The sequence below is a fragment of the Salvelinus sp. IW2-2015 genome, linkage group LG2 (genome assembly GCF_002910315.2).
Source record: "Salvelinus sp. IW2-2015 linkage group LG2, ASM291031v2, whole genome shotgun sequence".
NCBI lineage: Eukaryota > Metazoa > Chordata > Actinopteri > Salmoniformes > Salmonidae > Salvelinus > Salvelinus sp. IW2-2015.
Genome location: NC_036839.1, coordinates 42,403,604 through 42,424,013, shown reverse-complemented (window position 1 = coordinate 42,424,013; position 20,410 = coordinate 42,403,604). Strand labels below are relative to the sequence as shown.

At 43.0% G+C, this 20,410-nt stretch overlaps 1 protein-coding gene across 1 annotated transcript in view; it reads right to left on the bottom strand.

Annotated features, from left to right (window-relative positions):
- The window catches only part of LOC111980294 (anion exchange protein 3-like), a 78,435-nt gene that overhangs the window by 40,691 nt on the left and 17,334 nt on the right, over positions 1-20,410 (bottom strand). Inside the window, 4 exon segments of the mRNA XM_024011017.2 lie at positions 11,087-11,283; positions 13,074-13,273; positions 13,530-13,786; positions 18,089-18,266. Coding sequence (XP_023866785.2) covers positions 11,087-11,283; positions 13,074-13,273; positions 13,530-13,786; positions 18,089-18,266 — 832 coding nt within the window.

Genomic DNA, 20,410 nt, shown 5'->3' with positions numbered 1-20,410 from the left:
TCTATGTTCCTGTCTGTAGACTCTACCTGGTCTCTGTGCCTTCAGTAGTCCCTATTGTCCTGTTGTAGGCTCTATCTGGTCTCCGTGTCCTTCAGTAGTCCCTTTGTCCTGTCTGTAGGCTCTATCTGGTCTCTCTGTCCTTCAGTAGTCCCTATTGTCCTGTCTGTAGGCTCTATCTGGTCTCTGTGTCTTTCAGTAGTCCCTATTGTCCTGTCTGTAGGCTCTATCTGGTCTCTGTGTCCTTCAGTAGTCCATATGTCCTGTCTGTAGCTCTATCTGGCTCTGTGGCCTTCAGTAGTCCCTATTGTCCTGTCTATTGGCTCTATCTGGTCTCTGTCCTTCAGTTGTCCCTATTGTCGTGTCTGTAGCTCTATCTGTCTCTGTGTCCCTTCTAAACCCTCTATTAAAAGCACTTCTCTCGCTCGGTCCTTTTCCATACCCTCTTTGTGCCACTGAATATACCCTTCAGAACGCCACTTCTCCCTGTCTGCCCCTTCGATTCTACAATTACCAGTCTGAATGGCACAGCTTTGATTCAGATTAACACAGTAGTGGAAATGGACACCCCATTTCCTTGCCATAGTCTCTCCAACGTAGCACCCCATATAGCTGGTCTCGTCTCCTTCTGTGAATCTTCTATCGCCCCTTAGTGAGGAGGTCATGTTCATTCATTCTGTATTCTACCACAGGTCTCTTTGTAGCRCCTCTATTGCCTTTCATCAACAGTGTAGAAGTATTGCACAAATTACTATTATGTGGTTTATACATGTAGTATATCGTCAATTCCTGACGACAGTGACATTGTGACTTTTCCAATTGGGAAAATTGAGATATTGATCGATCATCAACTCATCACKTTCTCCTCTTTAGTATAGTGCTGTGTGCCTGTGTGTCACGTAGGAGACTGGGGTTCAATTCCCTGACAGAGAGAAAGGAGTAGCCTGTCCTTATAAATAAGAATTTGTTCTTACCTGGTTAAATAAATACAAATCCCTGGTGCTGGTTGTGTCCCTAAGGTAACCCCTATACGTACCCTATGGAAGGTGTCATGTATAAACAGTATGGCTCATCTATACAGAGCCATCAACTAGATTATACATCCTCTGTCTCTCTCCCTCTTGCATAATTCAATTCAAAGGGCTTTATTGGCATGGGAAACATATGTTTACAATACCAAAGCAAATGGAATAAACAAACAAAAAGGGAAATAAACAATACAAATGATCAGTAAACATCACACTCACAAAAGTGTTTAAATAATATAGACATTTCAAATGTTATATAACTGTCTATGTACAGTGTTGTAACAATGTGCAAGTAGTTTAAGTACGAAAGAGACAATAAAGAAACAGATAAATATAGGTTGTATTTACAATTATGTTTGTGCTCCTCTGGTTGCCCTTCTGTCATGGTAACGGGCCACACATCGTGCTGCTGTGACGGCACACTGCGGTATTTACACTAACAGATATGGGAGTTTATCAATGTTTGATTTGTTTTCAAWTTWTTTGTGGGTCTYTGTGATCTGTGGGAAATATGTGTCTCTAATGTGGTCATACATTTGGCAYGAGGTTAAGAAATGTAGCTCACTCCCAGTGTTAAKTGTGCCACTAGAGATTCTGGGTTTGAGTCCAGGCTSTGTCGCAGCCGGCCGTYACCYGGAGACCCATGGAWCGGCGCACAATTGGCCSAGCGRCGTCRGGGRTAGGYYYGGMTTGGCCGGCAGGCATGTTCTTGTCCCATCGCGCTCTAGCGACTCCTGTGGCAGGCCGGGCGCAGTACACGCTGACACGGTCGCCAGGTGTACGGTGTTTCCTCTGACACATTGGTGCGGCTGGCTTCCGGGTTATGCGGGCATTGTGTCAAGAAGCAGTGCGGCTTGGCTGGGTTGAGTTTCGGAGGACGCACGGCTCTCTCCCGAGTCCGTACGGGAGAGGCGAACTACCAATTGGATACCACGAAATTGGGAGAAAAAAATAAAGAATATAAAGAAACATAGCTCAGTTTCCAGGTCATTTTGTGGGCAGTGGGCACATAGCCTGTCATCTCTAGAGCCAGGCATGCCTATAGCAGCCTTTCTCAATAGCAATACTATTCTGACTGAGTCTGTACATAGCCAAGGATTTAATTGGGATGTTGAGTTTTATGTTCCTTTTGATGGTATAGAAGGCCCATCTTGCCATGTMTCTTAGATCGATCACGACCTTGAGAAAGTTACCTGTGGTTTTGATGTTGAGGGAGGTGTAACTCTTTGTGTGCTGTAGGGCAACGGTGTCTAGATAMAATTTAGTATTTGTTGTCTTGGCTACTGGACCTTTTTTGGAACAGCATTATTTTTGTCTTACTGAGATTCCCTGTCATGGCTCAAGTCTGTGCAGAATCTGTGCAGAAGATCTAGATGCTGCTGTAGGCCCTCTTGTTTTGGGACAGTAGCAGCAGATCATCTGCAAACACTACACACCGGGCCTTTCCAGTAGGGTGAGGCTGGGGGCTGCAGACTGTTCTAGTTAATTAGCCCTTGCCAATTCATTGATATACATGTTGAAGAGGGTGGGGCTCAAGCTGCATCCCTGTTTCATCTCATGGCCCTGAGGAAAGACATCTGTGTGTTTATTGCCAATTTTAACTGCACACTTGTTGTTTGAGTACATTGATTTTATAATGTCATATGCTTCCCCCCCAACAACGCTTTCCATGAATTTGTATAGCAGACCCTCAAGCCAAATTGAGTCAAATGTTGTTGTTTTTTWATCAACAAATGAGGATATATATATATTTTTTGTCAATTTGAATGATCAGGCCTTGGTTCACTCTCTCTCTCTCTACCTGTCCTGTCCCACCCCTCTCTCTGTCATGTTTCCCCGCCCCCTCTCTCTCTCTCTTTCTGTCTCTCGCTGAGGAGATCTTTAGGAGCTTGCCCTTCATGTCCATTCTATCCATCGTTGTACAGCAGCGCTACACCAGAGGAAGCTGGTGGGAGGAGCTATATGAGGAAGGGCTCATTGTAATGCATGGATTGGAATTATTGGAACGGAGTCAAACATGTGGTTTCCATATGTTTGATGTGTTTGATACCGTTACATTAATTACATTCCAGCCATTACAATGAGCCGATCCTCGTATAGCTCCTCCCACCAGCCTCCTCTTCGCTACAATGTCATAGTGACCAGCACCTAGCTAACCCTCACAGCACTACTGCAGAATACCAGTGTGTCCCAATCCAATGGTAGTCAGAAAAACAGCAGTACAGTTTGTCAATGGGATATCTTTCCAGTCCAGTAAGTGGAGAGGCCCCCCAGGGCCAAACGATCAATAGGTTAGCAGGGAACGGCGAGAGGTAGAGAGGGTGCCAATTCACCCATGACCCAGGACTTGAGAGAGCTTTGATTTCCACACCACCATTGCCAGGCCAACCAAGCATTGGCATTAATTAGCTTGTGTTTGTTTCTACTTACAAATCAATGAAAACAACTCTGAATTCTCCCCAATCAATTGCCAATGTCAGGGCTTTCCACCAAAAGGGCAGAGTGCTATTCCATCACGTCAGACTCACACTCGTTAGTCTGGAAACAGCTGTGTAATATTACTGGAATGCGGGGGTTGCTTTGAAGTACATTAGTGAATGGGAATTATGATGCATGTCTGTAAACAGAGATACAGTGTTTATAGCCAAGGGAAACAATTAAGTGTACCAATAATGCAGGGTTTCCCAAACTTGGTTCTCGGGATCCCAAGGGCTGCACATTTTGGCCTAGCACTACACAGCTGATGAAAAAGAATCAACTACTCATCAAGCTTTGATCATTTGAATCAGGTGTGTAGTGTTAGGGGGGGAACTAAACGTGTAACCCTTGGTGTACCGAGGACAGTTTGGGAAACGCTGCAATAATGTGTTTCCAAAAATCCAGTGTATGTCAATGAAAAAAAAACTATTAAGCAAATAGTAACTAGATATCTCACCAGTTATACTTTACATCAGACATGCTTGAATGAGACCCATGCATCTGAGAATAAAACGTTCTAATATTGATAAATAAAACCTTATCTGGAAACAGTATGCCAAACAAAAAAGGTTATCACACACTGACTCCTCATTCGTGATTAAATCATACAGTCACATTTCATAGAACTCTGCCAGAGTAACGAGCGGCAACATAATGTATGTATGATTGTCATTTCCTTATACAGTTACCCTAGCCTAAATGAAGATCAACGTAATGCTAAGTGTTTCCCATTCTTCCATGGCCACACATAGCTTCCCTCTGGGGGGGTGGGAGCTCTGGTACTTACTGATGGGTCCCAAGGGTTCTCGGTTCTCAGGGGACCCCAGCTGGTCAAGGTCGGGCTCCAGGGGGACTGCGTCCTCAGGGGACCCCAGGTGGTCATGGATGGATTCAAGCAGGTCATAATCGTCAAAATTCAACACAAACTCCTCAAAGTCCTCCAAGCCCTCCATGTTGAACTGAGAGGCGCGGCGCACAACCTCTGCTCCCTCGTTGTGCCGGTGGTTCACAGAGGGGCGCTGATGTGGGGTGCCCAAGGTCCCTGGTGTGAGACTGTTGGTGGTCGTCTTGGTTTTTGGGTGTTTTTCCCCCACCACCACCTCTGGACAGGGGGCTGGTGGTCCCTGGTTTTCCTGCCCCATGGGGTCTGTCATCTCCTGGGTCTGTGACGGTGTCTGTGGTGCCTCTTCCCCACCCCACTCCGGGTGGGCGCCCTGCTCATCCAGGGTTCTGGCGTTCTCTCACCTGCTGCTTCTCACCGTTGGTTGGTGTTAGCTGTTATCCAAGCCTGAGCCTCACGGAACCAGAGAGCGGTTCTGTGTTTTGATGGGGTTGATATTCGTCAGGAACAGAAGCTGCAGCACAGGTCAAGCTGAAGTAGTGGCTGCTGGTTACCAAAAGGCTATGTCCACTCTGCAGACTACTATAAATAGGTCCTCTTATGAAGTATCTGCTGTCACTGGAAGTCCACTCTAGATAACGGTTTGGAATAAAAAAGCTGACAATAAAAGACTAAAAACAGATATTTATCTTCAAACACAAAAGTGGAAAAGAAAGGTCACTGCTGCTGTCCTCTCAGTGGCGCAGACAGAGGTAGTAGTGTCTCTAGTAGATTTAGGCTGGGCACGATTCAGCAGCAGACTGGCTCAAGCTGTCACTCCAAAAATAAATATTGATACAAACTGCTGCACTTGTTTTCAGACCTTCCTCTAATCTATTGGGCTGATTCACCAGTTTCCGTGATGCCAGCCGTCCATTGATCCTGGGATAGATGCTGGGATGAGGCGGGGCATGCGGGTGGGGTGACGCACCCCCGTTTTGGTTTCCATGGCACCCCGTCACAGCCAGGGCAGGCAGCAGGAGCACAGTCAAGGCTAAACCAGAGGCTCAATAAAAAACATGGAAGTGAAAGCTCTCTTCTTCTCTCAGGAAAAAAAATCCAAACAACTGAGAAATGCATTWTACCCTACCACAGACACAGAGACAGAAAAACAGTAGTCCTACTGCCTCTGTACAGAATGGAACTCTGGTAAGGAGCAAGAGCCTGTCTCCAGCACTGTCTCCATGGAAACGGTGATTACTTCTAAAATGTCCTGTCATCCTTCGCCCACAACGGGTACCTGAGTTGAACACTGACCTTTCCTCAGACCTGTGTTTACAGCGTGTGCGTTTCACTTGCTTAGAGGCATTCTAAACATCAGCACAAGTCGGTTAAGCTTCAAAGCAAGCCTGCTCCATAGCAATGTGTCAAGCATGGTCCCTGGTAGCCAACATCAGCCGTTGGTAGCCCACATCAGCCATGTTACTCACAGTGAATGAACAAGTACACTCTCAGTGGGGCAATGGAACTCACAGTGCCTTGGGCAAGACAGGGCAAACCTCTGTCAACATTTGAAACGGTTGTCATGACTGCTGCAGTACTAGATTAAACTGCAGTACTCTACTGGACGTTTTACTGTGACAAGACTTTGCTGAAGTCAAACAAGTCAATGGTCACGCGGAGAAGTTTCATTTGTTTGGAATAGTAATTAATGACAGTTATGTCCTGTTAAAAAAAATCTATTCTACGGCTTACATAATGTCAGTTAACCATCACGAAACATCAAARCATCAACCAGTACCGCATTAAACTATCATCCCGCATGATATATACACTACTGTGTGCTGTGACTGAATTACAATATGTACTCATCGAAGTGGAAGAGGTGGAAAATACATGAGCTAATGGATATATGCMGTATAGCCTGAAATCTTTCTGTCTGTCCCCTACATCTGATAGCTTGTCTGTTTCTGGTTCTATTTTAATCTAGTCTGAGCGGCCGGTCAATGATTCCCATGCTGGGTGGGTAAAAGCAGGAAGAGCCTGGGGCAGGGTCGCTGTCAAGGAGAATCGACCACTGATCTCTTGTGTTAATTATTGCCGCAGGATCATGGGATAGACCAGAGAGTGCTGCCCATCTATTTGCCAAAATGGTCCATCCTCTCTCCCTCTCTTTCTCCCAATTAAATTACATTCAAAAGGTGTTGATGGCATGGAGAATGCAATCAAATATATTCTCCCTCTTTCTCTTTCTTTCTCTCAATTCAATTTCAATTTCAATTTCAATTGAAAGGGCTTTATTGGCATGGGAACGTTTACATTGCCAAAGCAAGTGAAATAGATAATAAATAAAAGTGAAATAAACAATAAAAAATGTACAATAAACATGATACTGATTCAAGTATTTTCTCTCTGCTCTGCATCCCTCTCGCTCTCTCTCTRTGATCTGCATGTCTCTCTCTCTCCCTCTGGTCTGTTTCTCTCTCTCACTCGCTCTCTCTCTCTCTCCGGTCTATCTATATTCAATTCAAAGGGCTTTTTTGGCATGGGAAACATACGGTATGTTTACATTGCTAAAGCAAGTGGAATAGTCAATAAACAAAATGGAAATAAACAATCAGYAATTAGCAGTATACATTACACTTACAAAATTTGTAAAATAATATAGACATTTCAAATGTTATATTATTGGATATGTACAGTGTTGTAACAATGCGCAAATAGTTAAAGTATGAAAGTGAAGATAAATAAACAGATAAATATYYGTTGTATTTAAAATGGTGTTTGTGCTCCACTGGTAGCCATTTTATTTTGGCAACAGGTGACAAATCTTTCTGCTGTGATGCCACACTGTAGTATTTCACCTAATATATACGGGAGCTTARCAAGAATGGATTTGTTTTACAATTCTTTGTGGGTCTGTGTAATCTGAGGGAAATATGTGTCTCTAATGTGGTCATTCATTTGGCAGGTTAGAAAGTGCAGCTCAGTTTCCACCTCATTTTGTGGGCAGTGTGCACATAGGCTGTCTTCTCTTGAGAGCCATGTCTGCCTWTTGCAGCSTCTCGAATAGCAATGCTTACTGAGTCTGTACATAGTTAAAGCTTTCCTTAATTTTGGGTCAGTCAAAGTGGACAGYTATTCTGCCACTGGGTACTCTCTGTTAAGGGTCAAATATTCTAGTTTGCAWTTTTTTTTGTTAATTCTTTCCAATGTGTCAAGTAATTATCWTTTTGTTTTCTCATGATTTGGTTGGGGCTAATTGTGTTGCTGTCCTGGTGCRCTGTGGGGTGTGTTTGTGTTTGTGAACAGAGCCCCAGGACCAGCTTGTTTGGGGGACTCTTCTCCAGGTTAATAGCTCTGTAAGTGGAAGGTTTGGGAATCGCTTCCTTTTAGGTGGTTGTAGAATGTAACGTCTCTTTTCTGGATTTTGATKATTAGCGGGTATCGGCCTAATTCTGCTCTGCATGCATTATTTGGTGTTTTACGTTGGAAACAGACAATATTTTTGCGGAATTCTGCATGCAGATTCTCAATTTGGTGTTTGTCCCATTTTGTGAATTCTTGGTTGGTCAGCGGAATCCAGAACTCACAACCATCAAGGGCAATGGGTTCTATAACTGATTCAAGTATTTTTAGCCAAATCCTAATTGGTATGTTGAATTTTATGTTCCTTTTGATGGCGTAGAATGCCCTTCTTGCCTTGTCTTTCAGATCATTCACAGCTTTGCGGGAAGTTACCTGTGGCGCTGATGTTTAGGCCGAGGTATGTATAGTTTTTTGTGTGCTCTAGGACAATGGTGTCTAGATGGAATTTGTATTTGTGGTCCTGGCAACTGGATATTTTTTGGAACACCATTATTTTTGACTTARTGAGATTTAGTGTCAGGGCCKAGGTCWGACAGAATCTGTGCAGAAGATCTAGGTGCTGCTGTAGGCCCTCCTTGGTTGGGGACAGAAGCACTAGATCATCAGCAAACAGTAGACATTTGACTTTACATTCTAGTAGGGTGAGGCCGGGTGCTGCAGACTGTTCTAGTGCCCTTGCCAATTTGTTTATATACAGTATGTTGAAGAGGGTGGGGCTCAAGCTGCACTCCACAGCCCTGTTTTAACTGCCGCAGACTAGTACATGTCCCTGGTCCTGGAAATGATTGATTTCCCCCTTCAGGATGGAGAAGCTGTCTTCATTAAAATATGGGGATTCTAGTGGGGGGATGTAGGTAGCACACATGAGAACATTTTTCTCTGTTGCGATAATTTCCTTTTGAATTTCTAGCCAAATGGAAAATGTTCCTGTTTTGATTAATTTAATAGAGTGAGTTAGGTCTGCTCTATACCAAATTAGCATACCCCCTGAGTCTCTTCCGTTTCACAGCTGGTAATTTGGTGGATGGGACTACCAGCTCTCTGTAACCTAGAGGGCAACCAGTGGGTCCATCTCCTCTATACCATGTTTCTTGTAGGATGACAAAGTCCAGGTTCCTGCCTCTCTCTTTCTCTCTCTGGTCTCTCTCTCTCTCTCTGTTCTGTATCTCTCGCTCTATTTGTCTCTATTTGTCTCTCTTTGTGGTTTATTTCTCTCCCGATTGCTCTCTTGTGACAGGCCAGTTTCCTGCCATGTGTTCCCCAGACCAACACTCAAACAGGTCCTAAACAAAACTCTCACCCCCAAACAATGACACTTGCACAGTCCGGCAAACAAGCACAAGCCCCCTGACATTCATCTGTGTGAGGGACAGTAAACAACAACAAGCGTATCAGCTTCCTGATTTCCACACTCATATACTGTAGCATTCCCTTCCCAAGGGCCTAACATCATACATACCACCACTCCTACAGGCCAGTAGATAAGCATCCCACCTCCCAAATGCCCACGCTTGCACTGGCTAGTGAACAGACACAAGCACACATTCTTGAAAAAAAATGTACCCCCCTTTTCTCCCCAATTTTGTGATATCCAAATATGATCTTGTCTCATCGCTGCAACTCCCCAACGGGCTCGAGAAAGGAGAAGGTCGGTCATGCGTCCTCCGAAACTTGACCCGCCATAACCTCGCTTTTTAACATCCGCCCGCTTAACCCAGAAGTCAGCCGCACCAATGTGTCGGAGGAAAAACCGGTCAACTGACGACCGAAGTCAGCCAGCCCGCCACAAGGAGTCGCCAGAGCGCTATAAGACGACACTGGGCCAATTGTGTGCCGCCCTGTGGGACTCCCGGTCYCGGCCAGTTGTGACACAGCCTGGGATCYAACCCGGGTCTGTAGTGACGCCTCCGCCTTAGACCGCTGCGTCACTCGGGAGGCCATSCACACGCACTGTCATTCACACATAGCAAATGTTCTCAACATTCACACATTCCTTTCGCTGTCTTATTTCTGTCCCTTTTGATTCACATATCCACCCTATCAAATCCCAGTGTATTCATATCCACCCTATCAAATCCCAGTGTATTCATATCCACCCTATCAAATCACAGTATACACATATCCACCCTATCAAATCCCAGTATTCACATATCCACCCTATCAAATCCCAGTATTCACATATTCTAACCCTATCAAATCCCAGTATTCACATATCCACCCTATCAAATCCCAGTATTCACATATCCACCCTATCAAATCCCAGTATTCACATATCCACCCGATCAAATCACAGTATTCACATCCTACCAAATCACAGTATACACATATCCACCCTATCATATCCCAGTATTCACATATCCACCCTATCAAATCACAGTATTCACATATCCACCCTATCAAATCACAGTATACACATATCCACCCTATCAAATCACAGTATTCACATATCCACCCTATCAAATCACAGTATACACATCCTACCAAATCACAGTATACACATATCCACCCTATCAAATCACAGTATTCACATATCCACCCTATCATAGCCCAGTATTCACATATCCACCCTATCATATCACAGTATATCCTAGTACTAAAACATAACAACACCATGTATTACACTCTCACATAAGGACATATACCCTAAATAGAATATCACACAGATGATATATTAGACAGATATGTCCTATATTGTTACGTCAATAGAGGGTGCCCTAAACTAGCAGATTTTCCCTCCACTTGTTACGTTCAAGAATATGAACTATGGTTGTACAGTACAGTATCATTAAACATATTGCCACACTTATCTACTGTGGCATTATTACAGTACATCAATCCTGCGGTGTAAGTGATTTATATTTTATCCCTGTACTCAGACCTGCTTCAAACTGTCACCCTCAAACTGTCCCACAGCAGAACAGCTGGGAAGGCAACTGGAGCATGGCATCTAATTGGAGCAACCCACCTTTGTCAGGCGTACAGGATGCTGACTGGGTCTGTCCATCCAGAGCCACCAAATGAGGAACCCAAAGGTTTGGTTAAAATATATTTACTAAGTTCCAAGTCTCAAGGTATGAATTTTTTATTTAAACCTGCCACCAAACGTTACTTTGTATTAAACTACACTACCTTTACCCTCTACTTTCATTATAAATGGTATGCCCTTGTTCAGGAAAAAGGGGCTACACCAGGCAGGGGTGGTCAACCATCCTCCAGGAGCTGGGTATGCAGGCTTTTGCTCCAGCCCTACATAAATACACCCGATTCAACCAAAGTCCCGATAAGCAGCTGATTAGTAGAATCAGGTGTGGTAGATTAGGGCCGCAGGAGGGTGGGCTAGAGGGGTTGATTTGGGAACGGTCCGTTCTCTCTGGTGTGTATGTGTGTGTCTTACTCTTCATGTCGTCCAGGTCGGCGCTAGCCAACATCTCAGCCTCATCGGTGGGCACCTTCCGGTACACGGCTGTTTCCACGGCTGTCATGCTGCCGATACAGACGCGCTCCCGCAGGTCGTAACTGGTCCGCGGTGAAGGGTGGAGAGGATTCCTCCTGAACCAGCCTCGGGTGGGGGAGTCCGCAGAGGGGGGGCACCTGGGGAGGGGAACACAGGGGGGAATCACGGAGAGTGCAGCGGGATGACTTGAGTACGTGTGAAAACCCATCATAGAGATAATATTGTATTTGATTCTTCAAAAATGTGCTTTTGAAGTATGTCAGGTAACTATCTGTTATCCATTGTGTCAACTATCAACTACCAGTATCATCTCAATCTCTTCATTCAAAGACTCAACCATGGACACTCTTACTGACAGTTGTGGCTGCTGTGTGTGATGTATTGTTGTCTCTACCTTCTTGACCTTGGTGCTGTTGTCTGTGCCCAATAATGTTTGTGCCCTGTTTTGTGCTGCTACCATGTTGTGTTGCTGCCATGTTGTGTTGTCATGTGTTGCTGCCATGCATTGTTGTTGTCTTAGGTCTCTCTTTATGTAGTGTTGTGTTGTCTCTCTTGTCATGATGTGTGTTTTGTTCTATATTTTGATTTAATTTATTTTTATTTTTAATCCTAGCCCCCATCCCCGCAGGAGGCCTTTTGCCAGGCATTCATTGTAAATAAGAATTTGTTCTTAACTGACTTGCCTAGTTTAAGAAAGGTTAAATAAAATAAATAAATACAAATCATGAAGGACCATCAYCCATAAACCAGTTCAGAATTTGAGTTTTTCATCCCAGTGTTAGAACTCCAGAATCCACTAAATCCTTCTTTAAAATGAACATGGTATCAAACGTCAACCCAGTCTATACAAACAAACATCTTGACTGGCACACACACACAAACACAGTATGAATAATCTGGGAGGGGTCAGATTGTTGGGTGTAGTGTGGTCCATCATACAACAGAGGGCACCAGAACACAGCACAGCACTGCAACACTGGTTTCCTCACCCGGTGAATCGTTGGCTGCTTTAACTCAGGCAACAATAGCATAACATTACATGACATTGTGACTACGTTCCTTTTTTTGCTGCTGCAATAATAATAAATCAGTGAGATTAACCGCACTGCAGAGAGGGAAACAAGTACCTGGGTTGTATTCATTAGGCTCCAAGCGGAAGAAAACAGAATGAAACAGGGAAGGAATACCTGGAGTTGTCCAATAACAAATGTACATTTTCTGTTTCCGTTGTAAAATATTTTTCCATGTTGAGCCCTAATGAATATGACCCTCGACTCCACACAGTCTCTGACGTCCCAGGATGAATGTATGTATTATTCAATCCATTACCAAATAATTAATATTGTCATAGCTCTGTGTTGATGAGTCAGATAGGTTTGCTCATAAAAATCCTATCTAGGACACGAGACATGATGGTGACAGGTACAAGGTGTCCTTTTAAGCCACATAAATGTTTTGATTGTTTTTAGATGTTCACTTAAAAAACAGATAAATCTACCAGAATCGGGAGAAATGAGCACAGAATTTTTGACGTTTTTAAAATMAAGAGCATTGTAGGAAGAGCTGGGCTATTTGTTTGATGAGCCCTTTAAATATCTTCAAATATTGAGTACCGACCTCTGTCATACAACATAAATATTGTAGGCACTGTACTGTTTTTAGTGCACTCTAGTTCTGTGTTTTCTTAGTTCACAATTCATGAAGCCTATCATCTTTCTAGTTACATCCCAGTATCACCTTGTGTCTTACGGCGAGCTTTGCTAACAAAATAAATGATGATTGCTGGTTGCTGCATATTGAAGTGATCCATACAATTGGTTGATTTGAAAAAACATTGTTTCACCACACAGCCAAGTTACTGTACCTAATCTCCTGCTAGCTACTGTCACATTGCTTTATGCATCCAAACATCTGATTCTGGGCACACCTGTTGGTGGACTCTTCATCACCCTCCTCATCCTCTGGTTGCTCCCGAATGTCCTGTTGCGCCTCTTCCAACTCCCCCTCCACCACCTCTGCCGTGGCCAGTGTGTCCTTCTCCGGCGGCGGATGTTGTTGTTCGCTCTCCATGTGGAAGGAAGTTAATGGGACAGCCGGCTCCAAATTCTCCTCACTCCCCAGGCTAAACTAAGAGGAGAGGGAGTTGGTTACATTGGTCTTAGCACCTCTCTCTCTCTCTCATGTCATGTGTGACAGATATTTCTCTCTGGAGCGTCTTTGAAATGAATACACTGAATGAATATATAACAAATTAATCAACTAAACTTCTACTTGCAACATTCCAAACATTGTATTGGACTCRATAAACAATAAATGATCAATAATAAAAAGAAGTATTCTGATAAGCTGTCAGACATGATCACACATTTCTCTGTTATGTTACCTGCTGTTGGTCGTCGGGCTGCTCGGTGGGCGTGGCTGCCAGGTCCCTCCCCTCTGTCTCAGACTCCTCCTCCTCCTCGTCTACCTCATGGATGGTGGGTGTGACCTCCGAGGGCGCCATGGAGGTCTTTTTGTTCTTGCGCTTCTTCTTGCGCCGGCGTTTGCGGTCCATGCTGAGCACCCGCTTGCGTAGGCGCTGGGGTGGGGGTAGATGGGTGGACAGTGGGTGGTGGGTATGGTGAAWGGTGTGCCGGTGATCTGTGAAAGGAATGGTAGGCGTTTAAGTGAAAATACCGTCCAAGCCTGCCGGCATAATGAATGCAAGACTTGTCATAAGCAGTTACAACTCTTTTATAACGTTTTTGAACTATCTGACAGTAAAAAAAAAACTCAGATCCTGACAAAATACCAGACATTTTAAAGCAATTGAAATGTTGATGAACAGACAGAAATGCCCCTGATATTACAAAGGCTCATATGCTTATAACAAGTTATAAAGAATTATACTGGCAGGCTTAAATTAAAGGCCCAGTGTCAGTCAAAAACGTGATTTTCCTATATTTTAAATAAACTGAACAAAAATATAAATGCAACATGTAAAGTGTAGGTTTTATGAGCTGAAAAAAAAGATCCCAAGATTTTTACATACTCACCAAAAACGTAAAATGTTGAGCACAAATTTGTTTACATCCCTGTTAGTGAGCATTTCTCCTTTGCCAAGATAATCCATCCACCTGACAGGTGTGTCAAAAATGCCTCCAACGTCAATTTAAAGAATTTGGCAGTACATCCAACCGGCCTCACAAACGCAGACCATGTGTAAGGCGTCATGTGGGCGAGCGGTTTGCTGATGTCAACGATGTGAACAGAGTGCCCCATGGTGGCGGTCGGGTTATGGTATGGGCAGGCATAAAATACGGACAATGAACACAATTGCATTTTATTAATGGCAATTTGAATGCACATAGATGCCATGACGAGATCCTGAGGCCCGTTGTCATGACATTCATCTGCCGCCATCACCTCATGTTTCAGCATGATAACTCACAGCCCCATGTCGCAACAGCCTGATCAACTCTATGTGAAGGAGATGTGTCGCACTGCATGAGGCAAATGGTGGTCACACCAGGTACTGACTGGTCTACTGATCCACACCCCTGTAACGTGTAAGCTGGGAGTCGGGAAGCAAGTACTGGGAGTGTATTTAAGAAATAAATGAACATAGACCAAAACAAGAAACACAAGTAGCAGACAGACATGAAACACAAAACAGAGTCAATAAGGTCTTTGGAAAGAGCCAAAGGGAGTGACAGTTATAGGGAAGGTAATCAGGAAGGTACAGGTGAGTCGGATGAGGTGCTGGTGCGCGTAACGATGGTGACAGGTGTGCGTTAAAGTAAGCAGACTGGCGACCTCGAGCGCCGGAAAGGGAGTATATGTGACAGCCCCTACCTTTTTTTATGACCAACAGATGCATATCTGTATTCCCAGTCATGTGAAATCCATAGATTAGGGCTGTTGGATTCCTGTTTGAAATATACTAATTCATGTTTCCATTCTAAAACTTATTGATTACTTTACATGTACAAGGATTGTACGTGTTGGAGTCAGTGGACGGTGGATAATAACTAGGTCTATGGAAAGTTACTGAGTGAGAAAYGAGGAGGTAGAAAGTTTACATTCTGTAAAAAAAAATGTTACCGTTAAATCTGATGGATCCTATGGAGGTCTGGTTTCAGTCACTGATAAGGTAGGACAGTCGTGGATTAGGGAGGAGCAAGGAATTCGGCCCGAGGTCAGGTCAGATGACGTGAGAAGGAACAGTCCACATCCCACACACATATACTTCCATAACCATGAAGGTTCTAGCAGGAGGCGGGGCCATGACTACACCAGTGAGAGGAACCAATTAAGTTCCTGACTTAGCAACAGAGATGTATTGGCTGTCTAGATGTGCAAGGAGTTGACTACGCCTAGTAGGAAGGTATAAATATATGTGCTTGTTTAAACATGTCTTTGTCTTTGCAGCTGTTATTCCAGCTGTGGTGGAATAAACTTGGTTTGAGCTTTTCCTCTGTTTGTTTAGAACCTAACAGGGCCTAATTTATTTATTTCAATTGACTGATTTCCTTATATGAACTGTAACTCAGTAAAATCTTTGAAATTGTTGCATGTTGTGTTTATATTTTTGCTCAGTGTATATTTCCACACTATGAGGTTGGAATAATACTTTGAAATTGTGAAAATGATAATGCCCTATTAGTGTAACAGCTGTTTGAAAAGACTGCCTGAAATTTCAGCCTGTTAAGGCGGGATGGAGTTTTGTCCTCAGCAGGCAGTAAATTAGTTAACAAACCAAAAAGACATAAAGTTTCAAACCTCTATGCCGATAACAGTTAGTTTCCTGTTTTCCCCTCCCCACTCAGACAACTCCCAGACAGTCCTAGMAAAATTCTTGCTTMAGAAATTGCTCTTTGTTAAGAAGCTATTTGTCTTTCTTTTTGACCATTTTAATTGAAAACAATCAAAGTACGGTACTTAATTGCTACCCAGAAATGATTTGATAACACATGCCAAAACACATTCCTGTTGGCAAAAACGGATATTCCAAAAAGTATGGYGAACACCCACAAAAAACTGGCTAAGCAGTAGTGTTGCACGGTATACCGAAACTTTGGTACTTTGTTGATTTAAAAAAATCATAAAACGGTACTAGAATTTTTGTTACGTTCAAATGTTGTCTCACGTGATCGAGAGGATTAAGTCTGTCTCAGAGCGCAGTTCATTTAACCCGTGAAGAGCAAAGAGCTCCACTACCTCATTCATCGCTAGAGCAGTCTGGGCTGCATTAGCTCTCCACTCATTCTGCACAGAAGTTAACACACTTAAATAATGCAACACAGAATGTAGAAATGTGGAACCTGTTCATTGCTGTTCTCAAAACAATGTTCCTACAGGCTAGAACACTTTACAATGCAAGAAGATACCGGTAGCTTCTAGCTTTGTAGGCGAACTTTCCTTGCTAGCTTACAGCTGAATTCCCTACCTTAGTACTTTTGTGTTTGTGATAATATGCTAACCATTAAGCAAAATATACTGATTTTAAAGCTGATTGTCACCAAAAAAGTACTTATTTAACTTTGTCTCCCTAGCCACAAAAAAACTAATTAACTTCTTAATTTCCCTTGCCTATCATCTGGTTTCCACTAGATTCCATAGCCACAAATTCAGATTCCACAGACACTTTCTGCCTAGAAAATGAAGACATTACTTTTTTTAAGAGACAGCGTACACATTTATAAAAGAAGCGATTGCTTATTCTATGCAAATGTTATTGATCACTTCAATAAAATAATATGTTCTAATAGCAGTTGGCGATAAAATAAGTCCTACATTTAAGGGAACATTTGTCATCTGTAGCTCCATGCTATCAGCTAAAACAAGCTGAATAACTCAATGTATACACACTCATACTGAATAATATGCATGCACAAACTCCTATTGAATGATATGGATGCACAAACTCCTATTGAATAATATGCATCACAAACTCCTATTGAATGAATATGGATGCACAAACTCCTATTGAATAATATGCATGCACACACTCCTATTGAATAATATGAATGCGCAAACTCCTTATGAATAATATGCATGCGCAAACTCCTATTGAATAATATGCATGCGCAAACTCCTATTGAATGATATGCATGCACACACTCCTATTGAATGATATGCATGCACAAACTCCTATTGAATAATATGCATGCACCAAACTCCTATTGAATAACATGCATGCACACACTCCTATGAATAATATGCATGAACACACTCCTATTGAATAATATGCATGCACACACTCCTATTGAAATAATATGCATGCACAAACTCCTATTGAATAATATGCATGCACACACTCCTATTGAATTAATTGGCATGCACAAACTCCTATTGAATAATATGCATGCACAAACTCCTATTGAATAATATGCATGCACAAACTCCTATTGAATAATATGCATGCACACACTCCTATTGAATAATATGCATTTACCTGTATTGTGGATAGACCTAGTCTACATCTTGATTTACTCAGTTTATCAATAGAGATTTACCATTCAAATAAACAATTACCATTATGTTATGTACTTAGATTGATGAAAACCAAATCTAAAAAGTCAAATTGATTGGATGATTGTACAGTTGATCAAATTAATGCATACATGGCTGTCTCAACTACAAACAAGTACATAAAATGTTCAGATTAAATTATATTGAACTCACAAGATGCCCAACAATTGAACAGAGTAGGAGCTGAGGTTATCTGTCTTGAGCAAGTGGAATTCTGTGACTTTCACTAATTAGGCTTCTTTCTTGTTGCGGTATTGTTTAGGTATGGAGTATCGTAATGGTCTCGAGTATTGTGATAGTGTACCTGGTATCGGTATTGAAGTAAACATTCTGGTATCTTAACAACACTAGTAAGCAGACATTCATGGAACGTTTACTATGTCTTCTAAAAAAAGCAGAGAAGATAAAGAAGACTGGTGAATGACTTACACTCAAAATCCTTCTCGTTGTAGTTGCGGCCCATTTTTTCTCCGCCGCTGAACGCGGAGTCAGTGATGATGTTCCCGAACCTCTCCACTGATAATGCATTCTCCCAGTCCTCGTCCTCTTCCTCCTCCTGCTCCTCTGTGGAAAAGTCCTCATCCTCCTCCTCTTCTTTCACATTAATCTGTACAGAGAGAGAGAGAGAGAGAGTTCTTTCCACATGGCCGGGGGGTGAGACAGGGATGCAGCTTGAGCGCCACCCTCTTCAACATATACTGTATATCAACGAATTGGCGAGGGCACTAGAACAGTCTGCAGCACCCAGCCTCACACTACTAGAATCTGAAGTCAAATGTCTTCTGATGATCTGGTGCTTCTGTCCCCAACCAAGGAGGGCCTAAAGCAGCACCTAGATCTTCTGCACAGATTCAGTCAGACCTGGACCCTGACAATAAATCTCAGTAAATAATGGTGTTCAAAAAAGGTCCAGTTGCCAGGACCACAAAAACAAATTCCATCTTGACACCGTTGTCCTTTAGCGCACAAACTATACATACCTCAGCCTAAACATCAGCACCACAGGTAAATTCCACAAAGCTGTGGAAGTTATGCCATCAAAAGGAAATAAAATTTGACATATCAATTAGGATCTGGCTAAAAATACTTGAATCAGTTATAGAACCCATCGCCCTTTATGGTTGTGAGGTCTGGGGTCCGCTCACGAACCAAGAGTTCACAAAATGGGACAAACACCAAATTGAGACTCGGCAAAAATGTCCTCTGTGTGGAATGTAAAACACCAAATAATTCATGCAGAGCAGAATTAGGCCGATACCTGCTAATTATCAATATCCAGAAAAGAGACGTTAAATTCTACAACCTCCTACAAGGAAACGATTCCAAAACCTTCCAGAACAAAGCCATCACCTACAGAGAAATGCACCTGGAGAAGAGTCCCCTAAGCAAGCTGGTCCTGGTGCTCTGTTCACAAACACAAACAGATCCCACAGGGCCCCAGGACAGCAAAACAATTAGCCCCAACCAAATCATGAGAAAACAAAAAGATAATTACTTGACACATAGGAAAGAATTAACAAAAAAACTGAGCAAACTACAATGCTATTTGGCCCTAAACAGAGAGTACACAGTGACAGAATACTTGACCACTGTGACTGACTCAAACTTAAGGAAAGCTTTGACTATGTACAGACTCAGTGAGCATAGCCTTGCTATTGAGAAAGGCCGCTTTGGCAATGTAAACATATGTTTCCCATGCCAATAAAGCACCTTATATTGAAATTGAGAGAAATAGAGCGAGAGAGCGAGAGAGAGAGAGAGAGAGCAAGACAGAGAGAGAGATAGAGAGACAGAGAGAGAAAGAGAGAGCGAGCGAGACAGAGAGAAAGAGCGAGAGCGCAAGACAGAGAGAGAGAGCAAGACAGAGCGAGAGAAAGAGAGAGAGAGCGCAAGAGACAGAGAGAGATGAGAGCGAGCGAGCCAGAGAGAGATGGTGTTGGGGGTAAAACATACGACATTATAAAATCCATGTACACAAACAACAAGTGTGCGGTTAAAATTGGCAAAAAACACACACATTTCTTCACACAGGGTCGTGGGGTGAGACAGGGATGCAGCTTAAGCCCCACCCTCTTCAACATATATATCAACGAATTGGCGCGGGCACTAGAACAGTCTGCAGCACCCGGTCTCACCCTACTAGAATCCGAAGTCAAATGTCTACTGTTTGCTGATGATCTGGTGCTTCTGTCACCAACCAAGGAGGGCTACATATGCATAGATTTCTGCCACAGATTCTGTCAGACCTGGCCCTGAAGTAATTCTCAGTAAGACAAAATAATGGTGTTCAAAAAAGGTCCAGTCCACGGACCACAAATTCCATCTAGACACCGTTGCCCTAGAGCACACAAAACTATACTTACCCGCTACAACATCAGCACCACAGGTAACTTCACAAAGCTGTAAAACGATCTGAGAGACAAGGCAAGAGGGCCTTCTTGATCAAAAGGAACATAAAATTTCAACATCCAATTAGGATCTGGCTAAAAATACTTGAATCAGTCATAGAGCCCATTGCCCTTTATGGTTGTGAGTCTGGGGTCCGCTCACCAAACCAAGATTTTACAAAATGGGACAAACACCAAATTGAGACTCTGCATGCAGAATTCTGCAAAAATATCCTCCGTGTACAACGTAGAAACACCAAATAATGCATGCAGAGCAGAATTGGGCCGATACCACTAATTATCAAAATCCAGAAAAAGAGCGTTAAATTCTACAACCACCTAAAAGGAGCGATTCCCAAACCTT